The sequence below is a fragment of the Carlito syrichta genome, unplaced genomic scaffold, assembly GCF_000164805.1.
Source record: "Carlito syrichta isolate Samal-C Ts95f unplaced genomic scaffold, Tarsius_syrichta-2.0.1 Scaffold314837, whole genome shotgun sequence".
Classification (NCBI taxonomy): domain Eukaryota; kingdom Metazoa; phylum Chordata; class Mammalia; order Primates; family Tarsiidae; genus Carlito; species Carlito syrichta.
The window spans coordinates 55,842-76,730 of record NW_007258933.1 but is presented as its reverse complement, the minus strand read 5'-3'; the positions used below and the strand labels follow the sequence as shown (position 1 = coordinate 76,730).

At 38.3% G+C, this 20,889-nt stretch overlaps 1 protein-coding gene across 4 annotated transcripts in view; it reads right to left on the bottom strand.

Moving 5' to 3' along the window:
• Window positions 1-20,889, bottom strand: part of EFL1 (elongation factor like GTPase 1) — a 146,831-nt gene that overhangs the window by 92,795 nt on the left and 33,147 nt on the right. For all 4 annotated transcript variants that reach the window (XR_002481216.1, XM_008072057.1, XM_021705934.1 and 1 more), the window contains 7 exons: window positions 18,576-18,699; window positions 16,616-16,692; window positions 15,770-15,906; window positions 14,731-14,853; window positions 9,890-9,989; window positions 4,285-4,436; window positions 3,879-4,045 (listed from right to left, as the gene is read on the bottom strand). Coding sequence is in view for 3 of the 4 variants with exons in the window: in XM_008072057.1 (XP_008070248.1) it covers window positions 3,879-4,045; window positions 4,285-4,436; window positions 9,890-9,989; window positions 14,731-14,853; window positions 15,770-15,906; window positions 16,616-16,692; window positions 18,576-18,699 (880 nt within the window). In the remaining variant the exon portion in view is untranslated. The remainder of the gene's footprint in view (window positions 1-3,878; window positions 4,046-4,284; window positions 4,437-9,889; window positions 9,990-14,730; window positions 14,854-15,769; window positions 15,907-16,615; window positions 16,693-18,575; window positions 18,700-20,889) is intronic.

Below are 20,889 nucleotides of genomic sequence, written 5' to 3'. Positions count from 1 at the left end.
AGTTACATTTCATGTAAACCTGAAATATGCAAATTTGAAATTATGTGACAAAGTATATCTCACTTTATGAATAAAATTTGAAATACTTAAACTTCTCAATATTAAAAAACTGTCCAGATTCCGACTTAATCATAAGTTTTATGGCTAAGTAATATAAAGCCTGTTGTGGTCTGGCACCATTTTAGCCGGTCTTCATAGCCTCTTGCTAGCTATTTATGTGAACTATGTCATGCATCAGTTCTGGTGACTACTGTACAATTATATGAACACTCATTATTACTATCATCATTTAAAATTGTTTTACTCTTATTATGTTCTTCAAGTATTCAACAAGAGCTGATGATAGTACCAAGTAACACATGAAAACAACTTTAGAAGAGTAGTTAGATATAATAAAAATGTCAAGAAAAAGGCCAAAAACTGCTATTATATGCTATGCTGTTCATCTGGAAGAACGTGCAGTTAAATACTGGGAACGTCGATGAGAGCAGAGTACACATACAGCAAAAATATGCTACAAGTATAACAGATTTATAAGCTTCCCTTACATTATATTTATTCTTATGGAGATACTGTCTGAAATGATTCAGGTTTTGAGTTGCAGGAAGTCTTCAGAAATATAACCTCCATATAAATGCAAGTACTCAGAAATCATTTTAATCAACCAAACAATCAAACTATCTTTGGTGCCCAAAGGCCTATGGTGCTATGCTAGTGCCAAGAAGAGGGAAAATATCTAAGATACACCATATATAAAGATAACTAACATCACAAGCATTGAGTAACTGGAAAAAAGTAGTAAGGACAAGTAAATTCATAAAGGCTTAGAGGAAAGAGAGGCTCCTGTATTAAGGTAGACTTGGAAACTTAGTGAAAACGATGGCCTTGCAGGCATATGCTATATCTAAGTGTATGTGTTCTGATACAATGAAAATTCTGCAGGATAGCTCTAAAGAAAGATCAGAAAGAAAAAAAATGTTTAAGAATTAGATTGAAAGAAACAGAATTATCCACAGACAATATGACCATCCACTTAAGCCACAGATAAATTATAATTAGTAAGCTAGCTTAGCAAAGTGACAAAGAAACAAGATCAATATACGAAAGTTAACTATATTTCTACAGATCAGTAATAAACAGAAAATGCATACACACACACACACACACACACACACACACACACACACAAACATTTATATATACACTGGAGATAAGGTCTCACTGTCATCCAGGTTAGAGTGCAGTGGTGCAATTATAGCTCACCACAACCTCAAACTCCTGGGCTCATGCAATACCTCATCTCAGCCTCCAAAGGAACTAGGAATTACTGATGCGTACTACCACACCCAGCTAAATGTTTTTTTAAAGGTTTTTAGAGACATAGCATCTCGCTTTGTTGCCCACGCTGGCCTAAAGCAATCCTCCCATCTTGGCCTCACAAAGTGCTACGATTACAGAATTGAGCCACCACACCTGGTCAGGAAATATAATTTTTTAAAAACAGTAACTTTTGGAATAGCAACAAAATATAAGATAGCTAGGAATAAGTCTAACAAAAGTAACTTAGATCTTTATAGAGAAAATTATAAAACTTTAATGAACATGAAAAATGACCTAAATAAGTATATAGATAAACCTATGACATTCATGGGTAGAAAGATATCATAGTGCAAAATGATGGCTCATACTGAACATACTGATTTAAAGTAGTTCCAATCAAAGTCTCAACAGGGCTTTTCACAGAACCTGATAAGCAGACTATAAACTTTATACATAGAAGCAAAGAATCAGGAATAAACAAGGCACTGACAAAGAAAAACAGGGTAGAGGGATTTGACCTTTTGATGTCAAACATTTAGAAATGACAGCACTGAACAGAAACAGTGATAGACAAATAGAAAAAAAATGAAATCTATTAGTTTGAAACAGATCCATGTACATGTAAAATAAACTTATAACAGAGTTCACAAAGAAGATTAATGGGTAAAGTTGAACTATTCAGTGATATTCAAACAACTTGTTATTCACATGGGGTAAAATAAAAGTGGGTCCCTTCTTTGTACCATACACAGACACTGAATTAAACATTTAATAGCAAAAAGCAAAACATCCAACTTTAGAAGGAAACATAGGTGGTGATTTCAACAAAATCCTAACTTTAATGTTCTTAAGTTACAAAAAGCAAAACTCATAAAATATTGATGAAGTCAACTACATTAAATTAAGAACTTCTACTCATGAAAGGGAACCAGAAAATAAAGCAAAAACAAATCCCAAACTGGAGAGGGAAATGCACGAAACTTAAAACCGACAAGGAATTAGTATCTAGAATACACAAAGGACATGCAGAAAACAGTATTTTTTTTTTAAAGTAGTATAATAGAAAGATAGGGAAATGACCCAAGGAGATATCTTTACAGGAGAAAACATAATTCATCAATGACATACTAAAAGAAAAGGAGAATGTGAATTAAAACTACTACTATACACCATGTCATACCCATCAGATTAACAAAAATTAAAAGCCTAACAATACCAAATTTTGGTGAGAATGTGGAATAACTGGATCTATTAAACACTCCTGCTGGAGTATAAATCACAATTACTTTGAAGGATAACAGAATTACCCTGTTAAGCTGAAGATTATCCAGGTAATTCTACTAAAGGCCTGTTCCTAAAATTTCTTACAAATGTGCACAAGGAGACATGCACAGAAATATTCAAGGTAGCATTGCTTAGATTAGCAAAAAATGAAAACAGTCCAAATATTCAGTGACAGGAAAATGTATAAATAAAATGCATATTTTTATGATGGGATTCTATGCATCAGTGAACAACAAATGAACTACAGGAATAGGCAGTGACATAGATTAATCTCACAATTTTAAGTAAAGCAAAAAAAAGAGGCAAGCTGAAGAGTAACTACAGTAAAATTCCTTATACAAAGTTCAAAAACATGAAAATGTATAATATATTCTTTAGAATGCATATAGGTTGTAAATCTATTAAAAACAAAATTAAGACAAGAATGTGGCAGATGGACTAAAAGTACCCTTCCCATGATTCCTGTTTCCTAATGTTTATGCGTCTGAGTAATCTCCTTTCCCTGAGTGTGAGTGGTACTTGTGACTTTTCTTCTTCTAACCAAAGGTAAAGATGATGGAATATTATTCTGTGATTATATAACATCATACAAGACTCAGTCTTGCTAATAGACTCATTCTAGTCTTCTTGATGGCTAGATAAAGTAAGCCTCTAAGCTGAGAAAGTCCACAGGACAAGAAACTGTAGGTGGCCCGTAGGAGCTGAGGCGAACCCACAGTCATAAAGAAACTGGGGCCCTTGTGCCACAGGTGCAAAGATATGAGTTCTGCAAACAACCTGAGTGAGCTTGGAAGCAGACTCTTCACCAGTCACTCTTCCAGATGAGAATGCAGCCTAGCCAACACTCTGATTGTAGCTTCATGAAACCGTAAGGCAAAGACCCAGCTAAGCTACGCCTGGACTCCCAACACACAGAACTGTGAGATAATAAAATGTGTACTGTTTTAAGATGCCAAATTTGTAATATGTAATATGAAAAAAGAATACAAAAGAATACTGAAATAAGGAGAATTTATGCTACCAATGCACTGTATCATTCCTGCTAGAGACATCTGACACATAAACAGTTGATTTTAACCAGTAGCCCCACAAGAGCAAAGAGACACTATGCACATAAGATAAACTGGAATGTTCATGGAATTTGTAATGTCCAATAAGTCAGTGTTTCACTAAATAACAATTTCTACCAATAAGATAATAACCAATCCCAACCAATTTAAAAAGATTATCAGATCCTTGAGACAGTATGCTAATATTTTACTTCCAATACTTACCCGTTGTAAAAAGTCAAGAGGACTGTATTTAGGCCCCAAGACAAAAATTTTCTTTCCTCTTCGAGCTACACCACTGAACACACGAGCAAATGCAACAAAGGACTCTTGGCTGTTTTCTTCCTGGGGCATAAGTTTAGAAGTCATGCTTTCCACCTGCTGCTCATCACCTGCCAGAAACAAAAATACAGTGAGTGTTAAGAATGTTCTCTTTAATCAGGAACTGCCTGGAAACACAGAGGGAACAGTATATGTTTGGTCCAGTTTCAGAAAAAGATATATCAAGAATGAAAAGAATACTAATGAGAGCTATGATTAAAGCTAAAAGCTCATGAACTAAAGGTTGAGTGTCCCAAGTTTAGTAAAAAGGCAAACATTTTACACCACTGCCTACTTAGCAAAGCTGTACCTCTTGGCTCTTCTCCCTTTAGATTTGTTTCAAGGGCATTCTCATCTTGAGTAGGCTCCAAGGGTATCTGGCTCTGCGCTGCTGCAAGTTTCTCTGCATGTCTTTGTCTTGCACGCTCACGTCTCTGAACAATTTCTTCCTGAGTGAGAGGCCTGCAGGATATCACAAAGATGTTATCATCTGGAAATATCAAGAATCTCTCAGTTTATTCAAGCAAGCAGGGAAACAGTAAGTATTGATATGGCTGGATAAAAGGATGATCAGTCCCAGCTCCCTTCCAGGCAGAAAAGGTCATTGTGTCAGACCTAAGAAGTACCAATACAGAAAAGGGTGTGTGTGTGTGTGTGTGTGTGTGTGTGTGTGTGTGTGTGTTTATAGAGGTTAGTCTAGGGTGGGACTAGCTGTTTTTCCTGAGGAGTTATCCTCACATCTACCAGGCCACAGAGAAAGTACTTATAGCTTCAACACTAAAATATACTTTATAAAAAGGGATCAATAAATTAACAAAAATAAGCTTTATGTTCAGGAGTTTGAGTTTGGAAGGTACAAACCAGTCAAACAGATCATTTCCCAAGATTTGGTTCCCTTCCTGAAAGGATGAAATGCCAAAAATAGAGTAATCTTAGTTAAAGTTTAGCCATTGTAACACCACGTAACTCTGTCACACTTTCTCAGTAAATCACCTAGTTTATCCTCTAGTCATTAACAAAGGGCAGAACTGGTTTCCCAGAGGTAGCTATTGATAATTGTCTGGCAACCCCTCAGGTACCGGTTACTTTTCTATTCCAACTATATGTCCACCAGTCATAAAGGCCCAAGCTAACCTAATCTATTGTGATCAGCCCTTCATGACCTACATTACACAGACCACCATGACCCCATCAGCATGGCAACAGTTCCTGTGTTTACCTGCCCCCTTCATGATGACATAAAACAGACCACCAACCAATCACCTTAAACCTACTGCCACCAAAGGAAGGTGTAAAAACTATTCAATCTCAAGCAGCCACCGCCATGCTTTCCTTCAAGCTCTGTCCCTGCCCCCGATCAGGGGGAGGTGGATCTCCTCTCTCTCTCTCTCTCTCTCTTTCTAATTTTATCTATTTTATAAGTAAACTATTTTCCCTAATCTAATTTCTGTGCAATTCTTTGTTCTATTACTGTGGCACTGGCCTATCTCACAGACCTAACGCTTCCCATGAACCCATTAAATGCTCAACCCCAACAAAAGAACAAGACTAATTACTGCCCTAAGGTTGGTAGAATTTGAGTATCTTTAGCCTTTATACTCTGGGACTGAACATCAAGATACCTAGGCTAATCCTCTGGTCCAATTTCATGCTCTAGCTCTAGAAGCTGGATGACTTTACCTGATCCCAACATTTTGTGTCTCCCTCCCATGTTGTCCCTCACCTTTAATATTATGATTCCCCATTTACTGTCCAATCTTGGATTTCACACCTAACCAATAATCTTCATCTCCCACCTTGTCACACAGTCTTCTCCTCCTCTTTCCGTAAGCATCAGAAACCATATGAAGAGCCATGCTGCATGGGCACTGCCCAACTGCCCACTTACTTAAAAATGACCACCTACTCATAGAGCTCCTGATGCCAAGTGCCCTAACCCCTTTTATCTTTTTTCTTCACCTGTGCACTAACCTGGAAGGTGAATTCTTATGTCACTGAGGGTCCACTGCTATACTCTTCAGATATCTGTCTCCTGGACAGACCCCACCAAGGCTGGACACGAGTTTTGCCTTCCTTAGTGCCTGCTCTTCAAAATGGATGAGTTCAGTTCTAGGAGTACAGTAGACCTATTACTCTACTGTAGCTAACAGGGCTGTGCAATAGATTACAAAACTATGAGACACTGATCCTTGAAACTAGCTTGGTCAGGTGCCTGTTATTTGGCAATCAGAAACTGCTGGCACCGCAGGGCCTACCGCTGCAAGAGACAAGCACCTCTTCATGGGAGGCTCAAGTTTCAAATACAGGATAAACTCTGCTTCTTCACAATTTATAGACACAGCTGCTGCTGTTCTGTTTTCTGGAGCAACATCTAACAAATCTACTTCCCTCCCCTTTCTTTTGAATCATCTGCATTCAAGCCCTTCCCCTTTTTCTTCCTGTCCCCAGACTAAACACTCTAGTTGTTCCTTCAACCAATCCTTAGATAACATTTCCTATTTCTAGAATTTTGCTAAAAACTCATCTGAGTATCTAAAAAGTGTAAATCAAAATATAAATGCAAGGCCAGGTGGAGTGGCTCACCCCTATAATCCCAGTATTTTGGGAGGCTGAGGTAGGAGGAGGACTGCTTGAGCCCAGAGGTTTGAGACCAGCCTAGGCAACACAGTGAAACATCTCTACAAAAAATAAAAAAGTTAGCCAGGTATGGTAGAGCTCAAGAGGCAAGTAGGTCATGACTGTGGTAAGTACCACTCCACTCCAACCTGGGCGACGGGACAGAGTGGGACCCTGACTCAATAAATAAAGAAATCAATAGCTATGAAATGAAGAAGTCATAATTCAAATCCAGATCTGTCTGGCTCTGATCTCTATGCTTATTATCACCAGGCTATGTCTTTTATTCAGAAGGAATTAAAGATAATAAAACTATCATATTAAGTAAATGTGATTTCATGTTAGCTTCAGTCAAAAAAGCATATTTTTCCCCTCGTATATTAAAGTCTCATCTGCTTAAGTTCATGACAGGATCTGGAATAATCAGCAGTTACATTCATTGAGTTAGCATCAAATGTATAGATGCTTGCTGTCTATCTATGCATTTATCCATTCACCCAGTTAATACCTACTTTGTGCCAGGTACTGTTGTGGCACTGGGAGTGGTGGTAGTGGTGGTAGTGTTCCCACAAAGCAGACAAAAGATAAATCAGCAAGGATGTATAACAATCATCCACTGTGTACTCAGTATTTGTTGAGAAGAAAGAGAAATGTATTCGCAAGAAAACAGGGCTCTAGTAGTAAGGAAAGAGCAATGGGTGGTGAGTTACTCAGGCTACTGTTTAACTAAGGATGATGGCTCTTCCTGAAGTGACAGGAATGCTAATACTCGAGGTGAAGGATACCAGAGGTAAGAATGTTGACTGAAGCAAAGCAATGAATGTCAGGTTGGGAGGTGAATTTGAGGGGGAAAGGAAAAGAGGAAAGAACACAAGAATAGACAAGAAAGTGCTGTAACAGACCCACAAATACACAGACACTTCAGTAACAACAAAAACAGCACTGTTAAGCAGTAAGTAGTGAACAGCATTTTCATTAAATCAGGGGAAAATCTTTTGGGCTTTGTGGGTACCCCATCCCATTTTTTGCTTTATTTTTCTCCTTGGCATGTATCATTATTTAACATATTCTAGTCTACACTAAAGATCAGTGATACTTTGCTGCTCCTGGTTTGGTTTCTAAAACGGGAGAAGTGAAAATGCTTTCAACCATCTTCCAATCGTGTATTTCTCCTACATTTTAAAAATAGTAAAACTTACATGAAAAAAAAAAAATCAGCCAGAACATGGGAAAGAGCAAAGTATTGATGATGACTTTACCCAGTTACACTTGAAAACAATGTATTATTATTTAACAACTGCTGAAATAAAGACTGGTTAAATAACAAAAGATAAAAATAAATCAGTAAAACAAAATAATGGAATAGAATTAATTGTACTATCAGAAATAAACTAAAATCAGGAAAACATCTGATAAATTATTAAGAGAAAATGTAATTAATAGTGGAGGCACAATAATACTATTATTCTTCAGTAAGAAAATGAAGGATGGGTAGGACTAAGAATTTTAAATAATACAAATACATATATTTGAAATCTCAAGAGTAAGTTTTCCAGATCTCCAACATTCCCTAGGATTCTCTAATAGAATCTCTGAGATACTCCCAGTGGCCAAAAAAATCTAATCTCCTAAAACATCAAGAAACTGTTGCTACTTGTACCACTGAAATATTCTCTAGGAGTAGCCTAGATACATAACTATACATTCATTCATCCCACTATTCATTCTTTCATTTATTCATTTAGCTACTCATTCATTCATGCATTCATTGACCTATTCAGTTCCTTATTCAGATATTCATTCATCACTCATTCATTCATTCATCTATGCCTTTACTTATCCTCAGGCCAAAAATAAGGAAGCCTCCTATGTCCAAATCACTGGGTAAGTACTAAAATATACAATCTCTCTCCTGAAGGACAGGCAGAATTTTACTAGAAGAAAAGGAATCTTCCAAGATGCAGGAATAGCACAAGATATGGAATTTGCTCAGGGAAAAGTATAGAATATTAAAGAAACAGAAATAAAACTCAAGTTGAAAAATGGTTTGGGTCTGAAATGCCACTAAGGCAGGTCAAGTTTATTTCATAGCCTGGTGATCTGACCTTCAGTCATTCACATATCATTTTCATGATTTCTGCTAATCTGCTAAGTCTGCATGTTACTTAACTATTTTATTTAAACAGATTTTTTTAATTCAATAAAGCTTAAATCTCAATACTGGAAAAAGAAGAGCTAAGTCACTTGACTTATACAGGCAATACACATTAAAATGAATGACAACTAATTAAATTAAAACTTGTTTCCCCTAGTGCCACTGAAATAATCACCAACACTCCACCTGAGGTAAAACTGCTCAAGGCAATGAGAATCACTAAGGGTTTTAAAGCAAGAGGCTTGTATCTTCATAGCCTAATCTCAGAAAGATCAGTTTAAAGGAAGGATGGCAAATGGATTGGTAGAACTAAAGATGGGGCAGAAGAACTGGCTAGGATGATGCTGCAATAATTTCCAAAAGAGATGATCAGAACTTAAACAAGTGGAAAAGGTAGCAAAGACAGGAAGGAGGGGAACACATAAGCAAAAGAGATTACTTAGAATAGACAGATTTTCCAAGACTCTGGAACTTAAGAAATATCCCCTGAGCCCGCAGGTTTGAGACCTGCCTGGGCAACTTGGCGAGACCTCATCTCTACAATAAATCAAAAAATTAGCTGAGCATGGTAGCGCGTGCCTGTAATTCCAGCTACTTGGAAGGCTGAGGTGGAAGGATCGCCAGAGCCCAGCAGGTTGAGGCTACGGTGGCCGGGAGCGGCCACTGCACTCCAGTCTGGGCGACAGAGGAGACTCCAACTCAAAAAAAAAAAAAAAGAAATATCCATCTCCCACACCCACCACACCCATACACACAATACACACAGAGAAACAGAGATACTCATACATTCAAAATCTTCACTGGGGTAGACAGAATTAGATAAGGCAGGCTTAGATGAGAACTTGCCTGACATGTTCAATAAAAGTTAACTATTGCTACTACTACTATTACTACTCTTCTTCTAATTGAAATCAGTTCGAATCAATATCCTAGAGCTGATTTCAACAGCTTTCTCCTACAGAGAGGTACTGCAAAAGGATACAATATTATACAAATTGTAAGTTACCCTGGGGGGTTGGCATGATAAGAATTCGGAGCTGAAAAGAAAAAGCATTATTCGCGTCTTACCACTCACACCCCAACTACAACCCCACCAAACATACAGCATTTCCAAAGCCCAGCCCTACTTCAACCTTTTCCTTACCTTGGCTTATTCTGAGGCAATGCCTTAGCATCAACTGCAAACATTTTAGAAACAAAGATAATAACTGGAGTAGTGTCCTCACTTCCACATTTCATAAAAGCTAAACAGACAGGAAGTAAAAAAAGTCATTATTTTTCCCCCTTATTAAAAAAAAACATTTTTTTTTCTGGAAAAGAATTACAATGTTTAGAACATGGCATCATCTAAATACATATAAGAAATCCATAATGTTTTATCACTAGGATAAGAATTCCATCCAGAAAGGTATAAAACTGTTAGAAAAGAAGAGCAAAGTTGGCAGAAATGAGGAAAGAAAAGCAAATGTGACAGGGTGAGGGATATCAGAGCTAAAGCTATAAATGAGGTTAACCACCCACTAAGTCCTAATAAAGATTTCTCTATATCAAGTACAGAAAAGACAGAACCAGGCATAGTGGTTTATGCCTGCAATCTCACCACTTTTGAAATCACCTATGTAAAATAAAAGACCACAAGGTTAGAGTTGTGATAAAGGCCTGAATTCTGCTACATATAAACATAGCTAAACCATATGGTTCTCTTTGACATTTTTTCCTCTCATGCATATCCTAGGCCTCAGGGCTGCCTGCAAGGTCAACAAACTTGTTTTTCTCTTAAAGAACAATGGGGTCAGGCCATGTTTTCTGGCTTTGGCCACCTCTCCAACCTTTGGCCACCTCTCCAACCTTGGGGAGGTGAATCTCCTCTTTCACTCTAATTTACTTTCTAAATAAATTATATTTTATTTCTTTTTTTTTTTTTTTTTTGAGTTGGAGTCTCACTCTTGTCACTCAGGCTGGAGTTCAGTGGCATGCTCATGGCCACGGCAGCAGCCTCGACCTGCTGGGTTTAGGCTATCGTTCCGCCTCAGCCTTCCAAGTAGCTGGAAGTACAGGCACACGCCACCATGCCCGATTAATAAACTATATTTTCTAATCTAAAAAAAAAAAAAAAAGAATGGGCTAGGTCATGCTAACCTCCTTGATGGTATCCAGAAGTTTAATTGGCTGATAGACAGGAGTAGCTTTGAGCACTAGGTAAGCCCCCTCCAGCATCCATTGTTCACAAGATTTGTAATGTCCCCTGTTGCACTTACATAAACCTAAGACTAATGTTTGAGATGTTTTCAGACTGCATTCTGGTAGACCATTTGATGTGAATAAACCAGTGACCTGTGAACCCACCCAGAAACTGATTTGGTGCACAAAGACAATCTCAACATTTCTGTGATTTTATACTCAGTCAATCAACAATCACAGATCCCTAGCTTGCTGCCTGTCAAATTACCCTTACAAATGCTCACCTTTGAATTCTCGGGGAGGTGAATTTGAGAAATATCTCCCACCCTCCCTGCTTAGCTGCTTTGCAATCTTAAACTCTTTCTCTACTGTAACAGCTGTTGTCTTAGTTTTGGCTTTTCTGGGCAGTGAGCATCACAAGAACTTGATCAGGGTATAATACTTTGGGAGTCCAAGGTGGGAGGATCATTTGAGGCCAGGATTTCAAGATTAGCCTGGACAACATAGCAAGACCCTGTCTCTACAAAAAAATGTTTAGAAACAATTAGCCAGGCATGGTGGTATGTGCCTACCATCCTAGCTACTTGAGAGGCTGAGACAGTAGGATTGCTTGATCCCGATAATTCAAGGTTACAGTGAGGAATGTTATCAAAGGTCTTTAGTTAACAAGGTAACTTGTTAATAAAATAAATAAAAATCAGTAGCTTTTCCAATCTCCCATAGTAAGTTCAAAAATAAAATGGACAAAAAAATTGTATCATGATAGTAACAAAAATTCTTAGAAATAAGACTCAACACTTATTATAAAGTAGTCAATTCTTCCTAAGTATATACATTTTAACACAATTTCATATCAACATACAAACATTTCTTCTTAACCGATATTGGAGTTACGTATAAAGTCAGTGGGTTTTTTTTTTCCCATCACCTCATCACATCATATCAAAATAATCTGTATACAAAGAATTCAACAGTAAAATTCAAATGAGAAAAACTAGGAAGTAAGAATAAACATATATCAGAAGTGTTAGGTCAGGTCCGCCAGGGGTGTGGGTGTCTGGTGTGCAATCCGGTGATGCGAGAAAAATGCAAAGAATTGCACAGAAGTTAGATTAGAAAATATAGAGCCGACTGTGATGGCTCACACCTGTAAGCTCAGCACTTTGGAAGGCGGAGGTCAGAGGATTGCCTGGGGTCCAGGAGTTTGAGACCAGCCTGGGCAAGTTTGCGAGACCTCGTCTCTACAATAAATAAAAAAATTAGCTGGGCATGGTGGCGCATGCCTATGGTTCCAGCTACCTGGAAGGCTGAGGTGGAAGGATCACCTGAGCCCAGCAGGTTGAGGCTGCGGTGGCCATGAGCATATCACTGTACTCCAGCCTGGGTGACAGTGTGAGACTCCAAATTTAAAAAGGTGGGGGGGGGATATCATTTATTTAGAAAGCAAATTTGAAAGGGCGAGAGAAAGGAGATTCACCTCCCCAAGGTAGGGGAGGGGGCCAAAACCAGGAAACATGGCCACACCATAGCTTAGCAAGGTAGTAACAACTGGTTACTCATGGTTGAGTTTATTTTTTTTTGAGTTGGAGTTTCACTCCATCGCCCAGGCTGGAGTGCAGTGTCACCCTCACGGTCACCTCAAGGTTGACCCACTAGGCTCCACCATCCTTACAGCTCAGCCTTCCAAGAAGCCAGAACTACAGGTGCATGCTACCATACCAGGCTAGTTTTTTTTATTTATTGTAGAGACGAGGTCTTGCCAGTTGCCCAGGCTGGTCTCAAATTCACGAACTTAGGCAATCCCCTTTCCTCGGCCTCCCAAAGTGCTGGGATTACAGGCTTGAGACACCATACCTGGCCAGTTGAGTCCTTTTAATTCTTCTCTTTGATGGGGGAAGTTCACTAAGGTGATTGAGTGGTAGCCTGCTCCATGTCATCAGGAAGGGGCAGGTAAGTGCAGATACTAATGTCAGGTGACGGACAGCAGGCAGATGGATGGGTCAGTCACATGATTGCTGCCTCAGTGGTCAGCAAGATGGGAGGAGACAAGGGGAGGGGTTTTTCCTGCAAGAGACCTGTCAGATGTTTCCTATCCACAAGCTCCTTAGCAAAAAGGTGGTCTTATCATTTCTATGGCTTTGGCCAGCTAAGGAGCAATCTTTGACCTTCCCCCTTGGACAAGGAACCAGAAAGTTTATTAAAGATTATTATGCTAAACCATGAATTGAAAGGATGGGCTGTCCTTGTCTTGTATCTAATGGAGATTTGCCAAAAGGGTGGGACAAGCTGCCAGCTTGACCTGCAGTAAAATGTCTGAATGTCTCCTAAAACCTGCCTATTGGAAATTTACCTGTGTCTAACCTGTGCTAGATTCAAAATGTGCCAGTCTAAGCAAAAATGGCTATGCTGAGGCAAAATGTGAACTAAATTTGTTTTAAGTTTCTTGGAGTCCCTCCTTTCAAGAAGTCTTACCAGAGAAACCACTGAATGGTTTTGAGGAAGAGTGGTATGCCCTACTTACATTTACAGGCTCACTCGGGATACAGGGTTGAGAAAACACTAAAGGGAATCAAGAGCAGAAGCAGGGACACTAACAGTCCAACTACTACAATAACCAGGCGAGAGATGACAATTGCTTAGCCCAGGGAGGTAGAAGTAAAAATGCTAGGAAGTAGTTGGATCATGGATTTACTTCTAAGGAAGAATAAACAGGATTTACAGATGGACTGGATATGAGTATGAGATAAATATAAGAGACAAAGATGACTCCAAGGTTTTTGGGCTGAGAAAAAGAAAACATGGAGGTGTCTCTAACTGAAATGGGCATGACCAGGAGGACAGGTAAGATAAAAAGCACAGTTTGGATATGTTAGTGTGGGATACTTCTTAGACAGCCAAGTGGAAATAGGGAGTAAAAAAACTGGATATATGAGTCTGGAGTTCAAAGAACAGATATGCACTGGAGATACAGATGTGAGAATTACAAGCATATAGTTGTCATTTAAAGCCTTGAGATTGGATGAGATCACCCAAAGATTGACTGCAGGTAAAATAGATGAAGTCTAAAGACTGAGCCATGCATGGGACACTACAAAGTTAAAAAGCCAGAGAGAAAGGGAGAAACCAGAAAGAGAGAGTAAGGATAAACAGGGAGACAAAGAGAAAAGTAGAAGCCAAGAATCAAGGGAAGACAGTTTCAAGGAGGAAGGAGGACTTAACTGTGTTAAATGCTAGTGACAGATCTAATCAGATGAGGATTGAAACTGGCCATTAGATCAACAAAGTGAGAGGCAGCAGTCACCCTAAAACAGAAGTAGAGTGGTTTTGGGGGCAGGAGTTACAAAAACAGTAGAACTGGAGGAAAAAAACTGGAGACAAAGAATGCATACAGCTGAATTTCATGGAGCCTCAAGAGCAGCACAGCTCTTGGAACCACCTTTCCACAGTCTCTAGGGACATAGGCATGGCAGTGATGCCACAGCTAAGTGAGCACATTTTTGGCTGTTCAGAAGGATGAAATATAGCACGATTATAAAACGAGACCAGGACCAATGGGGGGATTCTCAGAGTCTCTAGTCTCCCACCCTACTGGCTGAGTAGAATGGCTATAGCAAAACTCAAACTTTTGGGAAGGGGGGACCAAAACTGGTGAAATGGTCATTTGTGAAGTTGTTTATATGTGGAAGTGGACATCTGGCAAATTAACCATTTGGCAATCTGGCATTCAGCAGATTGGTCTTGAGCAGCCTGGACAGAGGGCAGTCAACAATAAGGAACATTCTAACATGTCAATCTGTACCTCACCTCCTTTCAGTGCTTGAGTTTCCGGTGGAAGAGAGTCAAATGTTTGTGATCCTGTGCACATCAGTTTTTCCACTCTCTCAGCTGTAATATCAAGGGGACTAGGAAGTTTCTGACACACCATAGCTGAAGACTTGTTAAGGACTCAAAATACTGAGCCAGTGCCCACCACCAAAACAAAGATTCATCGTATGTACTAAATATTGAAGTAACAATATCTGTCAACACAGAAAATGCTTGGGCTGTAAGGCAACATTAATTTATAAATCAAATCTAAAAAACACTCATATAATATCAGGGATTTCACGAACTCTTTAAAATTCAGACAGGATTCCCTGACAGATACTCTAATAAAGAGGTCCATGGAATTGATGAGAACAGAACTTAGCAGGCTGGCCACCTATGACCTAAAATTGAAACAATGGGTCGGACACAGTGGCTCAACCTGTAATCCCAGCATTTTGTGAGGCTGAGGCAGGAGGATTGCTTGAGGCCAGGAGTTTCAACTAGCCTGGACAACATAGTAAGACCTCACCTCTACAAATTTTTTTTTTATTTAACTGGGCATGGTGGTATGTACCTGTAGTCACAGCTACTCAGGAGGCTGAGGTAGAAGGATTGCCTGAGACCAGGAGACCGAGGCTATGGTGAGCTGTGACTGTGCCACTGCACTCTAGCCTAGGCAACAGAGTAAGATTTCGACTCAAAAAAAAAAAAAGAGCAAGAAATAAAACAAATCACAAACATCCACATTATCTACTTATATTTAGAACTCAGTGTAAACATTTTTATTTACATAGATTAATAAACAAAAACAAGTTTTTTAAAAGCTCATTATTAGCAGTATTAACACTAATTAGTATTAGCATATTAATCTTTAAGTATTTAATACAGTTTCATGGTAGAACACTAAATAAGCAGAGAAGACTTACTTTGGATTGAAATGTGTTATTTCTAGAGGATTTCCTGGGTGCCAAAAATATATTGTTTTTTCTTGTTTTATCAAAACGAGTTCATTAAAAATCATTAAAATAAAGGATACCAAGAACAGCATGTGATATGGGTAGCCACTGACTGCAAATGGCATTGATCTGCACTTTAGGATCTGAATGTCGTGCCTCGCGGGCTCCAATTTTTAATCCTAAAGAAGTCACTATTTTATCAATTTTTTCTTTGTCCCTGTAGTAAACAAAAGATGGGGGGGAGGGGGAAGCCATATACAGACATGAACAAACAGTGGGGAACAGAAACTCAACAGTACATTTTTTTCTCTAATGTGTTACTTTAAAAATAAAAAATAAAAAATGAGCTAAGGAGATCCTGCCACAGTAGAGGACTCTTTGAACTTTACCCCTATAATTTTAAGTGAACCCTTCATTAAGACTTCCCAGGAAGCACTGTTCCACAATCTCCTCAAGCAAGCTATGTCAACTAGGAAAGTAGCTTACAAATAAATGCTAAAACGTCATCATTCTATCTCTGCAATAACTCAGAAAGCAAATATACTTCAGCAAACTTGTACCAGGCAAGTTACTTCCCACGTTCCCCATTAATGATCCTAGACGTCAAGCACCTTTTCTACTGTAATTACTATTTTTTTAACCTGGGTTTGTAAAAACAAAGGTCCAATATTTCTTTCCGTCCTTTTATCTCTTCACCTCAGCACTACAAAATATTGTTGTTCTGTCCCTCACCATCACCCTTTAGTTGGGTTACACATATTCCTTTAAATTGTTTCCAAGTCCTGTAATCAACTCATCTGTAAAAGTTCTGTTCACTTTCTCGGTCTGTCTCAGCTTTCTAAACTGTAAGTCATCAAAACTGAAAGGTGAGACAAATTATACTGCCCCAAAATGCCCAAAGATAAATAGTCTTATAACAGTCTTACTTTTTCAAAACAGCATCATACAAACTCCATATATTTTCCAGGATCAACTGTACAAATAAAGGTTTCTTTCCTTTGGCCTGTACAAAAGAATATATGGACTTAAGTTCCTGAACACTTAATAGGCATTTATATATTCATCCTTGACATGTTATTATTAATATATCTCATTTCTATTTAAAAATATTTATTCTATGGTAAAGAGGATGAAAGTAATTATAGGGACACAATAATCCATAATCCACTGTTCCTTTCCTTTGGAACCATGAGCTTTATACATGATGTGACCACTTAAGGGGTCCCATCGCTGTGGCTGCCCCACTACCACCATCAAAGAAACACATACAACACCCAAAATGAAAGCTGAAACTTCAATCTGCAAATGCAGGCTCTTTCCATAAGTTTCATTCTAAAGTATGCTGGAGGAAACATAAGATATTCTTAAACATATGAGAAAACAAGCTTCACAAGGATAGAAAAATTAAAAACAAAAAAACAACAAAAAAAAACCCTACCATGTCTCTTACCAAACTATGCAAAAAGTTAACAGCAAGAGCACCTTAAGGTATATACTCTCCCAAATACATGAGATGAAATATAAATTGATACCTCTCTGAAGAGCTATTGGCAAAATAATAGGGTGCTTATGATATGCCAGGAACTGTTCTAAAGCATTTACTTGAATTAGTCCATATAATCACAACTAACCCATGAGATAAGTAGTAGTATCTCAATTTCATAGATGAAACAAGTAAGCCAAAAATCATACAGCCAGTAAATGGTAGAGCCAAGATTCAAACACAGTGTCAACTCCCAAGGCATGCTCTTTGCAGCTTGACTATAATTCATTTCCTTTTAAATATACTGTTTATAAAAAACCCTTTAATGGCAAGAGTAGATGTTTATGACATGACTTTAAGCAAAAAGGTAGCTACGTTAAAAAAAACAAAAACAGTATAGGGCTGAGCGTGGTGGCTCAAGTCTGTAATCCCAGCACTTTAGAAGGCCAAGTGGATTGCCTAAGCCCACAGGTTTGAGAACAGCCTGGGCACCTTGGTGAGACCTCATCTCTACATTAAATAAAAAAATTAGCCAGGTGTGGTAGTGTATGCCTGTAGTTCCAGCTACTTGGAAGGCTGAGGCGGAAGGATCACCAGAGCCTAGCAGGTTAACACTGGGGTGGCCATAAGCGTGCCACTCCACTCCAGCCTGGGCAACAGAGTGAGACTCCAACTCAAACAAACAAAAACAGTATGATCTCATCTGAGGAATGTATACATCTATCCAAAAAGAATGAAAGAAATCACATATCACTATAGTGTTGGCTTCTATTTTTTTCTTTCCAGTGGCTTTATACTTGTGAGGACTTTCTAAAAGGAATATATATGATTTTAAATGAGAATTTATAAAATCCTGAATTTTAAAATAAAAAAAACAAAGTTTCAAGAAAAGTATCCTTTAAGGCTGTATGACTTAGCAGTCCTACATCACTTCTGTCTGTAGAGTAACAGGCTACAGGGAACACCTGCCTCTCCCCATCAGCACTGCATAGTGACCAACAGGCCGGGAAAGAAGGCCTCAGCTAAGACTAGAAGTACAGTGTGGACAATACAGTGATTTCTAAAAGACACATCTTTTTATGATGAAGGAGATATACAAACATACAGCACAAAATATTTGTCTTCAGGTGCCCAAGATCTAAGATTTATAGATTTCTTAAAAAATAAAAAACCAAAAAATTGCCGTTTTTTGCTCAGTATATTTAAAAAGGTTAAGAATTCTAGATAAACAATCCTTGAATATGAGACTAGTAAGTCTTTCCCAATTATACACAATAAGAAGTCCCTCATGAATTCACCTTTATAAACTAAAACTGAATTACATCTTATTTAAGGTATTGCAGTATAGGTTTTCATAGGGCAAGAATGTGACCAACAATCACAAGGGACATACACCCCATTACCTGATCAACCTTCATAATTTTCTTAGCCTTCATATTTATATAATAATCTCCCCACAAGGTTTTCAAAAGAACTTCCTTTTTGATGCCAATTTTTTTACTGTAGATTTTGGCAAAGTGCTCAATTCTGAAAGAAAACCAAATGTTCATGTTATTAATAACAACAATAAGTTGTGTAGCTAATACTTGAATGTTTCTGTGCCAGGTACTGTTAAAGCCCTTTACATGTATTACCAAACTTAACCTTTCCACTATCCTACAAATTTCCCCCATTTTCAGGTAAAGGGCAATGAAGCAGAGATTACACAGTTAAGAAGTGAAGCTGGGATTTCAACCCAAGCAGTATGGTTCCCATGTTTCTTGTCCAACATGCTCTACATTAATATAAGTTGGAATTCATGCTATAGCTCCCTTTCTTAATTTTGCACGTAAAACAAGATGAAAGGAACAAGGGTCAAGGCAATGTAGGCTCCAGCTGCCCATCACAACTATGCCAACGATACAGCCTTATTTCAGCTCTTCACTGCTATAAGTGACTGTTGCTCAAAAACGAAAATGTACTCTAGAGCCATAATTTGCAAAGTGTTTTTGTATTCAGGATTAAATGGTAAACACACACTGACTTAACTCTTATCAGCTCACAGTGACACCAGCAATGTGAGTGCATTCAATCAACATAAGGGATGACGGACCTAGGAAATACCTTTTCTGCAGGGAACAGTTACATTTAAGGTTTGAGAAAGTACCAGCATTTTAAAAGATGCCTGCTCTATGAACAAGGCAAAGACATCCCTTCTCACCACTGGTTTTCAACACCATACTGAAAGGCCAACCGAATGCAACAAGACAAGGAAAGAAAAGGTATACTAATTAGAAAAGAAGTCATAAAACTATCTTTGTTCACAGATGACACTTCAATCACTCCTCCACAAGAGAAGGTGAAAGGCTGATATCCACTGGTAGAGTTCCCATGCCTCAAAAATACTATAAGAAAATGACTGACGGTACTGGGAAACTATGGGGGGAAGGGGGATGGGATTAACAGTAGCAAATATCTTGTCTGGGGATGGGAAAACACCTCTTATCAACAGGGTGCCTGAATGAAACGTAATTGTAACACTTATCAACAGGGTGCCTGAATGAAACGTAATTGTACACCTAACCCTTAACTGTACCCCACAAAACCATAATAAAAAATATTGATTAATTAAAAAAAAAACCAAAAAAACAAGGCTCTGTCTTGCTGCTTACTCTACTGATCAGTGACCAGAATCAGGCCTCATCCCTGGCTTCTTTTGGTTCAGCACACCCAGCACAGGGCACAAAGCCTGCCTTCCAGAAGTCAGGAGTCTCTTATCTCTGTAGTTTTTCATTTATAAACACCTGATTTTGCTAGGCAGACTGCAGTCCTCCATGCAGATTTGCAGATCCAACTCAGGATCTACAGGCAGGTCCAAGGGTCTATATGTGGAGGGAAACAATAGGAGGAAACCTCTGAGGCCTGAGTTCCCAAGCATTCTCCAACATAACTTTAGCAGGGAGCCCTGTACTTTAGAAGTGATGCTTGTTGGGGTTTCGATGAATAAAGTGGAAACTTTGATCTCCATATTAGCAACTTGGGTCTATCCTCGATGGTTAAAACTGGAGATAATGAGTGAGTGATGAGCACATCAAACTTGCAACATTTTCTACCTTTTAAACTTGAATTGTTTTTTCTGCCTCATAAGGACCAATTTTTATCCTTCACTGACACGTAAAACAAATTCTTAATTATACTATTCACATAGTTTATGATTCTGTTTACCTAACCTGCAAAAATCTCTCCCAAGCTATGTGCCTGTTAGAGTTCGACCTATAGTTCTATTTTTGCTTCATGTACTTTGTGGTTATAATTGATACTGAGTTAATCTTCACTACTGACATGTATCAATTATCTATATAAAAAATGACTGTTATGCCATAACTAATCTGCCATGAATTCTATTTTATCATTAATATTGCCAAACCTACTTTCCTTTCATTCATATTTGATTGGTATACCTGAGCCAAAGCTTTGGTAATTAGCCTCAGTCCATTATGTTTCATGCTTATCTCTTTTATACAGCAAACTTCTGAATTTTGTTTTAATAAAATTTCCTTTTAAAATACATTACCCCCTTAATGGAGAATTTCATATATTTATTGTTAAAACTGTTTTGATCAGTTGAACTTCTGTTGTAGTTTCTGTCCTGTTTCCAGGATTTTAAAAAATGTTGATTTGTGTTACTCAGACTGTAATTTTTTTTTTTTGAGTTGGAATCTCACTCTGTCGCCTAGA